This window comes from Hoplias malabaricus, chromosome 1 (assembly GCF_029633855.1).
Source record: "Hoplias malabaricus isolate fHopMal1 chromosome 1, fHopMal1.hap1, whole genome shotgun sequence".
In the NCBI taxonomy this organism is placed as follows: domain Eukaryota; kingdom Metazoa; phylum Chordata; class Actinopteri; order Characiformes; family Erythrinidae; genus Hoplias; species Hoplias malabaricus.
Window position 1 is genome coordinate 5,636,676 of NC_089800.1, and position 11,982 is coordinate 5,648,657.

General features: G+C 37.8%; 1 protein-coding gene across 1 annotated transcript; it reads left to right on the plus strand.

The window, feature by feature from the left end:
- Window positions 1–811: 811 nt before the first annotated feature.
- zmp:0000000881 (uncharacterized) lies at window positions 812–9,733 on the plus strand. The gene is made up of 5 exons (XM_066686249.1): window positions 812–840; window positions 4,960–5,105; window positions 5,579–5,717; window positions 5,823–5,930; window positions 6,154–9,733. The coding sequence occupies exons 2-5, from the start codon at window positions 4,960–4,962 to the stop codon at window positions 6,904–6,906; spliced, it is 1,146 nt and encodes a 381-aa protein (XP_066542346.1). The 5' UTR covers window positions 812–840; the 3' UTR covers window positions 6,907–9,733.
- The last annotated feature ends 2,249 nt before the right edge of the window (window positions 9,734–11,982 follow it).

Sequence of the window (11,982 nt, forward strand, 5' to 3'; positions counted from 1 at the left end):
CAATATACATCTAATGACCACTTATTTTAGTGCTACCCCAATCTATAACATCTCTTCTGACTCTGTATGCCCATATTAACATATTCAGAAGCCTGTTAAGTAGAAGCTATAGAGCAATACATCCGCATGAACTATTTTAACCCAGACTCGAGGTTGTGCTGCCAAGGCACTGCGTTCTCTCAATTGTGAGCTCCAACCAACAGATGGCAGTGTTGTCTTCAGGGCCAGCCGTTTTCTGACATCAGTCCAATTCCTTTATGTGCCAGTGTCATAAATGTACCACGAAAAACTTATTTCCAGCTCATAAAAAAAAGGTTTCTTGAGTGTTTAATGACCCCTAGTTTCATTGGGGTCTAACTTTACTACCTGACCATTGTGCCTCAAACCCTCCCAGAAATACTTCAGCTTGTAGTGTACAATCTTCACACAATTAGAAGATGTTGTTACAGCAAATAGGCACCAACTACATATACATACAGTTAAATTCAGAACTGTTGGATGAGCATCTGTCCACAAAAACCACAGTAATTCTAATGTAATCTGCAATGACTGTGTTTTGAGAGTAAGCTAACACATAAATGAAGCCAAAAGGGTAACTAGTGGGCGTTAGTTTTACAACTACAAGCAAATGAACTAACATCTAAAGAAGTTATTAGATGAATTTTACCAGGTAAACCTCCTTAAACGTGCTGTGTAGAACTATCAGTACATTTCATTTTCAGTTTGGAGTTTGAGGGTGTGGTAAGCAACTCTTCACAGATACCAGATAAATCAGGCCAAGATTGCCTTCTCTGAGCTCTATTCACACTCACGGGACACACAGAGCAGCACAGAGCTGAGGTACAGAACTTACTTTGATATTTACTCTGATTTATCAGAACACAAACCCTATCTGCTTCACTTGGATAAAGACAGCTGTTTAGTTTGGTTTTAATGGGCTTAGAATGGGTTTATCATTGATTTCTCAGTACATTTCTGAAGTCTACAACTGTCTTTACCCTCTGTTCCTCAGATGATTGAGAAGGAGAGGTGTTTAAACTTTATTTAAATGGAAGAACTGTTTTTGTGTTTTAAAAGTTAAATTGTGAAAGCTATTACAGTCAATTGCTTTTCAAGGCGGAGAATATGTTGTTTAATGTGTGTTTTAGTGTTTACTGAAGTGGAGTTTGGTTATTTAACTAGACTTTTATAAGTGAATTATCCTTTACAAGTCTTTTAAACTACTTTCCACGAAATTCGTGATGATCTGAGAAGAAAGTGTAGGAGGCTAAGTAGCTAAAGTTAGCATTCTCATAAACAACAAAACCAGAACATAGGATTCACAGCACACAGCTGAACAGACTTAAGACTGTAAATGACTTATTTATAAATTGGCCTTTTATTTTACTTAGTTTTACTTTACTTGGTACGTTAGTGACTTCCCATCTGTAGTTTAAGGAACAATATAAAAGAAAGTGTAAATTTACCTCATTTTTTCTGAAATATGAGTTAAATGTAGCATGTAAACATTAAACTACACTTCTAGTCATTTTTAAAAGCTGTAACCAAAGAATAATTTCTTAGCTTCTATAGGTTCTGCTACAGTGATTAGTGTTAGTGTAGTGAATGTATATTTAGAAAATGTAAGTTGCTCTATAATTTTGATTTCTACCGAAGGTCATAATTTGGTCTGGAATATATATATATAAAACAATATTTTTGATTTTTCTTTATTTTCCATCATTATTTGCCTTCAGTTTAGTCACATATAATAATGCCATGGCATATGACATCAAATAGATTTCATAACGAAAGACAATTTCTAGTGTTGAGATCTAGTATTATCTTGCAAACAAACAGGCAGTCAAGCATCTTCATTAAATTCTATTTAACTATCGTTACACTTATATAGCGCCTTTCTAGATACCCAAGGACGCTTTACAATCCACCCTGCTCAGAACACTCAATTCACACACACACTGGCGAGAAGCGGCAGCCAAACGCGCACAGCATACTCTCGACCAGGAACAACCGTCCACCTCGGGCACTAGGGTTTCACCCAGGACAGAGCGCCAATCCATATCTTGGGCACACACACATTCACTCACACACATACAGACATTCCTTCACAGGGAAACCAATTCATGTAGTTTGTATGAAACATATTGAATCTTAGCCTTGGTGTAGAAATCCAATATAAACGCATTTCTAAAACATACACTTGACTTTTCTGTTGAAAGAACAGAATGCGTGCACCTAGAACCTACTTAGAATTGTTTTATTGTAAATATTTTCACTCTCTTTTCTCTCTGTGGGACAGGATCGTGAAGACTGTTGTTAGATTTTGTCTTACCACAAATACTTAGGTCACACGGAGGATTTTCCCGAGTCCATATCTAGAATTACTGCTAATTTCAAAATGAACTGATTCAAGAAAGAGACGTAATGATCTAGTTTGACAGCCTGGACCGCCCTGGGGCCAAGGCTGGCGCTTTTAATCACTGTATTTACCTGCTCAGCAAAACTAGGCAGGACACAGTCCAGGATTCTGAATACGTAACAGCAACGGCACCTTTGTTACAAATACTATCCTAATATTAGTCCAATACTAAAACGTTTAATACTTGTGAACACATACTGTGATGTAAAAATTGATATTGCTGCAACTTTAATATAAGGCTTGGTTCCAAAAGTTGGAAACACTTATATACAACTGCATTCAGCAACTTTCATGTAAATGTAAAGACCTGAAACTCCTAGAAAAGAAAGCAATTGAAGATCATTAGCGCTTCTGTAACCTTTGAGCTACATGCCACTGAATGATTAAATCAAAGGGGAAAAAAAATAGAGCTTCAAACTCCACCCTGTTGTTTTTAGCCAAAGTTGACACACTCAAAAATTTCTGTTTCAACATGTAAGGTAATGTGGCTTTAACCTAACACTCTCTGAATGACTAATCCGTGGTGAACTCACACACTAAGCTAAAGAGGATGACAGCAATATGATCTTCTCGATATTTGTGCCAGTTCTCATGAAACATGTCTGCTGAAGAATTTTCAGAGTTGGCCCGCTGGAGTTCCTGTTCAGCTCCACAGCAAACATCATGAGCCCCACCTGACTTTAAACATTGACTGGGCATTCCCCGAGAGGCTAGGTTCTTAAATTCTGTCAACAAATCTGAAAATGCTAACCTGAAGCACTGGCCCATGTGTTTATGACCAAAATAAACTGTTTAATAGATGTATTTATTCATTTATTTATTGGTATACTGTACGTATAAGTATCAAATAGAGCCGTCAACCCATTAATCCACATCTCTACAATAAACAGATCAAATTTGGTTTAATAAAAAAATCCATAACCCTGAAAATATCTGCCTAGGACTGTTTTATTGCCCTAAGGGAGTTTGCTTCACTCTGTCTGTAGTGTTATGTTTCTACACGTTTTTCTGTGCAGGAACGCAGGCAACTGAAGGAGAGTCAGAATTAAGCTGCCAAATTAATAATGAATAATTATTCTGCTATTTATATCTACTTTTGTGTAACTACACACAAAACTGTGCAACTTGGAGCGTCTATTTTGTGCTGTATCTTGTAGCAGAAGAATGTATTACACAAACAAACTCCATTTAAAAAAATAAGACAAATCTCTTCCGCAACATCTGAACACTAAAAACGTTAATATAAAACATTATAATGTATATCGAGTATGTTCTAGGTATGTGAGGAAGAAATCATCAGCAATACAAAGAGTAACATTACAGAGAATAATCTGTCATGTCACAGCACTTGAGCTAATGTTTTATAGCAGAAATATTCTGTAAAACCTGTAACTGGAAGCTTTTAACCTTGATATAGTTGAGTCTAGACTTGGAGTCAACACTTTGGACGCCCGCCATTATCTATCGCTATTATTCTTTGACTTAACTATGGGTGGTTTGTTTGTTAGGGCGAGCACTAGAGGTAGAGTGTGAGGGGATCATGAGGCATACGAGTTGCCCCTGATTTTTGTGATTTGTGTAAAGTGCAAACCCCCCCACCACCACCACCCACCTGGTCAACATATATTTACAACACATTTTAGGTCCCTGGCCCTAATGTGCTTTCCAAATAGCCCCTTACCCATTATTCCCTACATCACAAACTATATAGTGCACTATTATAGGGAAAGTGAATTCAGGAGAGTAATGAACAAGTAATGAACTGCCCTGGATCTGCCACTGTTTTTCATACATAGATGTTTTCATTGTGAAAGCTGACTAGATATGTTTTACGTCCACCAGGATATATGTTACTTAGCTTTCAATGACTCACAGAACAGAGTATTGAAATCTTGGTAAACCCAATAAAGACTGTAAACAAGTGTTGGTCACTTTACCAGAAATCAGCCTTACTATTCTTTTAACAAACCCATTAAAGTAAGCAAAACGTGTCTGACTTGATATAATCCCAGTGAAGTTATGTTCAGGTGTATGACAGGGGAATCCACCGCAATACCACACCCTTTTCTGAGAAGACTTTGAGATCAAATCTAGTCTCAGAGCTTTTGTAAAACTTGTCTTGGGCATTAGGCTGTGTGTTCACCACAATTTTATGTGGTCCTTTTTAAAGCAGTTAAATTCATCCGACAGCTGGTTCCTATCACCACTGTGAAGAATTCTGACTCTCAATGGCATTGTTGTCACCTTCACCCTTCAATAACACAAAGTCTGAAAGGTCATTTGTTATAAATTCCAACATTGAACATCAAACACGGATACACAGTACCTAATACATGCAGTTTACTTTCCACTGATGAGTGTAACACAGCCAGGTGTTGCCCAACTCACCTGATCTCATTCTTTGGGGATTTTTTTTTTCTCTTGCCCAATCTCAGAGTAGAAAAAGCACCTCCATGGACAAAGGATTGTGAAACCTGTCAAAAAGAGATTGAGATTGAGTTTGTTCATTATCCTCACCCATTGTCCCGCTTTGTCACCAGATGGACTACTCTACGAAGACACTGGCAAAAGGCTGCTTTGGGAAAGTGTATAAGGAGCAGTTTAAAGGCACTTGGGCAGCTCTGAAGAAAGTTCCTGCGGGCTTCATCACAAGGGAACAACTTGAGAGAGAGTGCAAAGTATATTAGTGAGTACAGCAATGATCTTGATGTTACCATTTCACAATTGCTGTTGAATACTTGATGTACAATGTTGGTGTGGTTGAAACTGTATGAAAATTTGAGGAGACCTGATATTATCTGTGTAAAACTGAATGGCCCAGGTGTGAGGAATGGACCAGTAAAAATGCTCCAAAATTACATGTATTACCTTCTCCTAAAACGTTTGTATTTTGGAGATACATGTTTTTCTTTCTACAGCTGTGATTATATATGAATGTGAGGTGACAGGGTTTGGTCCTTGTCTGGGAGGGTTAAATCAGGAAAGGTGTAAAACTGTTTTACATTGTTCACATTGTCTAATCCTCTGTGGCAGCCCCTCTTGGGCTCAGCCAAAGGTGGGAAAAACAATGTCTACATACGTGTTGTTCTTATTCATCAATTCATCATCTCACTGCAGCCAAGTCACTGACATCTTTATGTAATCACTTGCAATTTGCAGCAACGCACATCACAACAACGTGGTTAAGCTTCTTGGAGACCCCTGGTTACAAGATGGAAAGTGGCACATTCCCCTGGAGTTTATCTTCGGAGAGGACCTTGAGACCACCATATTTAATGTTCAGAAATCTAAAATACAGGTAAGGCCTTTATGTTTAATATTCACTAGTCAATGATCGATGAGTAAACCCAAATTTGCCTGCCCTATTATGTGAATGAAAATAACCAATGAAATATTCCTTCAGCTGAATCCAAAAGTGAAGGCCACCATCATCACTGGCATGTGTGAAGGCTTGTATCATCTGCACAGCAAAAACATCGTCCACCAGGATCTCAAACCAGACAACATCATGGTGAGAGTTCAATAGGTTCCTTTAAACAAAACAAAAATGTCTTAGTCTTGCCTTGGAGCTACAACATCATAAGGATGATATGGGGCTGCGTTTTTCCCAAATGGTACCAGAGTATTAATATTAAAAAAAGTAGAAGTTGTTTTACTAAAAGAGCTATGAATAAGAATTTAGACACTAAGTGATCCTCATAGCCTCAATGTCCTGTACCTCTTTATTTCATCAGGTAGAGCATGAAACCCATCGAGCTGTGATCATTGACATGGGCCTTGCAAAATTCTCATTCAACGGCTTGTCCTCTGCCCAAAACCTGGGGAACGAGGCCTACTCTGCTCCTGAGATCCTGCAAGCCAACGGAGTCCGGGACAAGCGCTCCGACGTCTGGGCAATTGGCAAAATCATCGCTGAGCTCATCGCCAGGGTCAGACTGCCCACCACCTTTTTGTCTCCCGTCAAAATCCGGGAGACTCTGAAAGACAGTCCTTACTGCAGTGCCATTTCCAGGATGGTGACCACCAGTGCGTCAGAGAGAGCCTCCATGGTTGGTGTGATTTCTGAAATTCGGAGAGCTGGTATTATTTACGGGGCAGAGGCGGTGGCTAAGCCAGTGGCCGGAAGAGGACAAGCTAACCTAGGTTTGGGAGCAGCAGGGGGCGGCAGGGGAGCAGGGCTCATGGGCTCAATGGCACAGCAAAGAGTCACAAACCTACACTCGCCACCTAAAGCACTAGCACCTGAACCACCTGTAGTCCTCCCCAACCGTAGCCCATCTCCACAACCGAATGTTTTAGTCCCATTTGCCAACAACGAGCTCGTCACACAGTTCTCACAGATGTCCATACCTTGTTCTTTACCACCAGACGGAACAGTGACCCAGCGCCGTTATGATGATAAAACTGGCCAGCTGGAGATCAAACAGATAGTCACAAGGCAAGGCAAGATTGTTAAGTATGAGGATGTGAAAATTGTAAAGTCATGAACTTCACACATCATGAACTACACTTGGTGGCACAATAGCTTTTATTGTTTTACTCCCAGCATCAGTATCAGTGCCAATGCTGCCAACTTGAGTACTGGATAATACTGATACCAATGTAATTTCTATACAAAACTACCACAGGGCTTTAAAATGAGATGTTTTATGTTAAAGACCTTCGCTTAAGGTAGTCAATCCTAGCTCAAAAGCTAGCTTGCAGGAAGGAACTAGTAGCACTACAAATGTCTGGAAACATTGGTACATAAACAGAGCCAACATAAGTGAACATTTTCATGCTTTACTTTAGATAGGTATAATTTTTGTTTTTGTTGCACTACATGCAATTCTGTGCTATTTCAGGTTTGATTTGTCAGAAATCAAATGGGATTCCATCTTTGGTTTGACTCATATCTGATCCAGCATTTTCTCCTGGTCTTGGTTCTCTAATATGAATGTTGTAATATTTTTTGTATTGTGTTAGGATAGCTGTGAAGATGTCAAGGCCATGGCTAATACTGACGTAAGTGTGTCGGGGTTTTTTATTTGTTTGTTTTCTGTTGTTTTTTGGGGGGTTATAGACATTCAGGCAGGATATTTAAAAAGGGAAACTGTCCTCCAGGCGAATTACCATGCCAGTCCAGCAGGGGCGCTATAGTATCTCCTAAAGACAGACATCAAAACACCACAAAGCATGAGAAGCACAGAGGTTTAATCCCAAATCACTCCATACTCCCTGTGTAGTGCACTACACAAGTCCTGAAATTAACAGTGCATTATGTATTTCTAATGTAGGGTCTAGGGTGACCATATTTAAGTTTTCAAAAAAGAGGACACATGAAGCACAAATGCTTCCATAACCATGTAACCATGCCGCTGAAATTTAATACATAAACAGATACTTGTTAAAAAAAATGCCTTTTTGGACAGATTCCTTTCCATTCAATATTTGGCCCTAAGCAAAATAAATATTTTTGTAATTTCTTGACAGTTAATTATCATTGAAACCTGTTATTTTTATAACCTGAAGCCCTGTATTAAAGCGACTTGTTTACTTTTTAACTGTGTTTTTTAAACGTTACTAAAAGCAAGCACCACATTTTATCAACCAGAAGAAATATAGACTTGATAAATGTTCAGAACATTGCTAGCATCCAGACATTTATGTAAAAATACTTATATTTCATATTTTATAAGGTCTGGCTGATAAAACGTGCTGTGTGTGAGAGCTATAATTCAGTCTCTCCCCTGTTCTGATTTTAATGATCCGCAGAGTTGGCCTGTTTTCTTCTAAAGTTAATGTTAAACAGAAAAACTGCGCAGCCGTTAGGAAGTCTGTAACGGTCAGGTGTGTCCGTGTATTTGTGTCGTTATAGGGACGGAAGTGACGTCTTTCAGTTTTGTAACATACAGAGCAGAAAGTGAAAGGCTCGTGTGACAAAGAAACGCTTCCAAATACGAAGAAGAGACTATGATAAATTGCCTTAACAACTTTCAACACATTTCTGTTCGCGGCTCCAAACACTGTGATGTGGAGTAGAGCTCGGCTGAAAGTGAAATGTAAACACAAGAAGGGGCGCGCGGCGACGTGTGTCCCATTTCTGTCCTGAGCTCCCACCCCTTGAACACTTGATCCCTGCGCGCCCATTTTGCTCATCTACGACAACTTCATCGAAGTGCACTCTTCAAAAAAGGGATTAGGGCGTATTGTAATAATTGGGACAGGGGAAAGACTGTGGACGGCAAAATCCCTGACAGTTTTTAGGCCCCGATAAGAGGACATGTCCGGCAAAAAGAGGACGTCTGGTCACCCTATTCTAATGCAACACCATTTATATTTATTCATATGTGGAAATCCGAAATCTAGTGCTGTCTGTGTGTGTACACACTGTAGTTCTATTCCTTATGTAATTCACTATATAGGGAGTGAGGAGCTATTTGAATTTTAGCCAGTGACACGCTGTGAGACCAAATTTTTTTCCGAAATGATGCGTTTTTTCCTGTAAAAATGACAATAGAGTTTTCAAAAAAACTTTGTTTTAAGTCACTTAAAGTGGCACTTTTGTGTGGACAGAAGTTTTGTTTTTTAAAATAGCCATGTGTGTTAACAGGGTCTTAGAATCAGAATCTGAGTAAAAAAAACAACAGTTACCTGAAAACCTTCAGAAATGGAGATTTCAGAAATGTGTTAGATTATAAATATTAATAATATAATATATAATATATATATAAATATATATTATAAATATATATAATATAAAATAAATATTAATTTTTATATATTAAATATTTACCCCAAGAGGGTAAGAGAGAGTTGTGAAGAGAATGGGTTGCATGTGGTAGATGGAGAGCAAAGCTAACTTAAACATGCCTTTATTTAGGAATATGCTTAGGAATCTATTTAGGAAGTTGTCTTCACCTTTAAATAAATGTGGTGTGTGTGTCTGGGATTCATACATGAAAACGTTGTTTGTGTTTGCTGGTATTGTGTATACATACTCTTCCAACTGTACAATACAGTAAATGCTCATACAATACAGCAGCCTTCTGGTATCAGTCAGAATTAAAGCTATTTCAGCTTTATTTGTTTAATATGTATTATTTGTAAATGTATATTAAAAAAATCTTTGTTGTGACGTACAGCTTGCGATGACTGATGTTAATTTTTAATGGGACCATTTCTTGTAAACCTGCTGTGCCTTAAAGCACATCACTCATCTACCTGTCATTTTCAAAGAGATATTTATGTAACGCTTACATAATTCAGTGAACATTACAGTCATTAAGCTTGTACTCTGTGTTCAAGCCTCTGCACTGAGCAATGTGAAATAAATCAAAGGATTGACAGCATAAAACCCCTCTGTTTATGTTTCTCATTGGATTGGATACGTCCCAATTGTGTACTATTTTATAACTTTAAAAAATCTTGTCAGAATTGGACTGACATTGTACACAAATTATTGCTAACAGACTGTGTTAAAGCCCAATGTGTTTGTCTGAAACATAAGGTCGTAATCTCAATAATACCTTGCTGCCCCCTGTTCAGTGCCTCAGAAGGCAGTATTATGACATGAATTTACATGGAAACAAATTGGAAACAAGCTTCAAAGGCAACAGTACGTCATAGAACTATCTGGACGTTTATATGCTAACATTCGCTAGCCAGCGTAACTACAAATCTGGAGCCATTGGGGGGCAGCATTTTTTACAAACATTCATTTCAGCCTTCCTCCCTCAGAGTTTTGCCTCAGTATACAGTATTTAGGACGTTTCAGACACTGTCATAACGTCAATACATGTTGTAACAGCAGCGGTTACAATCTTCCTGTAACTTGCGTCATTGTCTGTATTTTTCACGTTTTTACATTTTTCAAATGTAACTTCCTCCTGTCCATTTCTTAAAGGACACTACACTCAAACCGAACCAGTTCCAAGAATCCATTGTGGATGTATAATTACACTCAACTCAGCTGACAGTTTTAACTACATGACGTATAACAAACTCAACCACTGTAGTTATTTTTTGTGTTAAATACTCATCTGACTCGCATCCATTTAAAAATTACTGATCACTGTGATTGACTTTTTTTTTCTAAACGTGTCCAAAAACTGAAGAAGCATTTAAAGCGACCACAGTTCTTGGGCCATACCTTAGAAATGTTATGTCATAGGTCACAAACTCGGGATGTTATCAGACACCACATTCCGTAAAGCAGACACAGGTAAAGAGAGAGATTTAAACACAGGTCATGTACTAAAACCACCATTTAAAAATCTGTGTTCATTTTCTTGGAGCTTTATTTAAAAAACATAAGCACAAGGAGAATATTTTCCAATTTTTCACTGATCAATGTATTTTGTAAATATACAAAAGTTTAGAATGAATTTCATGTCAGAAAAACATTCAAACCCTTTAGCAAAGTCTCTAAATAAGAGTTTAAAGATTATAGAATATTCCTGTTCCATTGTCTGAAACACGTGTGTGTATCGTGACAGAGTGTAATCTTTAAGCTACATCCACAAAAAGAGACTTTAATTCGAGAGAGGATAGAAAAATTTATTTTGGCAGTTTTTGGCACATAATCAACTATAAGTGAATCATAGACGCTGACTTATTAATTAATATAATGAATATTAATTAAGTTTACTCAGCCTGTGACAGTGTGAACATACAGAGACAAGTGCTTTAACTTTTAAATAAGACAGGCGCTGAGGCAATATTAAACTCATAGGGCCACCCACTGAAAAAATCTAACGGAAAAGTGACCACTACACGGGACAAATAATTATAAATTATAAGGCATTTCAAAACAGTACCAAAGAAATTATTAACGTTATATTTAGTGTATACTTACATACACTTAAAGGGTATATATATATATATATATATATATATAGAGAGAGAGAGAGAGAGAGAGAGAGAGAGAGAGAGAGAGAGAGAGAGAGAGAGGCCTTTTAGGTTTTTACATTTTAAATTTGTTACACTGATATATATCAGATTTAAATTGTAAAAACCTAAAAGGTCTCTACAGTCACGATCTGAACACGCTCCTCGGTTGGCATGGCTGTAATTCAAAAATATAAAGTATATATTAAAGCAGGCTAGGCGACTATGAGCTCCATAGAGTCACATCAGCGTGTATACAGAGCAAAAAACATGTACTCATGTACTGTAAAAACAGTAAAACCAATGTGATAGTTTACAGGTCTACAAATACATAACAGAAACGTGTAGAGCACTGTTTTGTGCTATTTTACTGTTTTTATTTTGAAGGTATATTATAGGACACTCTTTTTCTGAAATGGCTCCAGAGAAAGGCAGCACTGACACCTACTGGTCGCAGTGTGAATCTGTGCATTTGATTGTAGTTCTAGAACTGTTCAGTCTTTAAGACTGCACAAAAGCTGTAGTTTATATATGTGTGTGTGTGTGTGTGTGTGTGTGTGTGTGTGTAGTAAATATAAATACATTAATACATGTTATTAAGGTGATAACGTCAGGTCAGTGAACATTTTCCTCTATGTTCTGTGTTCTAGGTGTTTCCACAACACAGTGAACTGGAACAGTCATCGCTGAACATA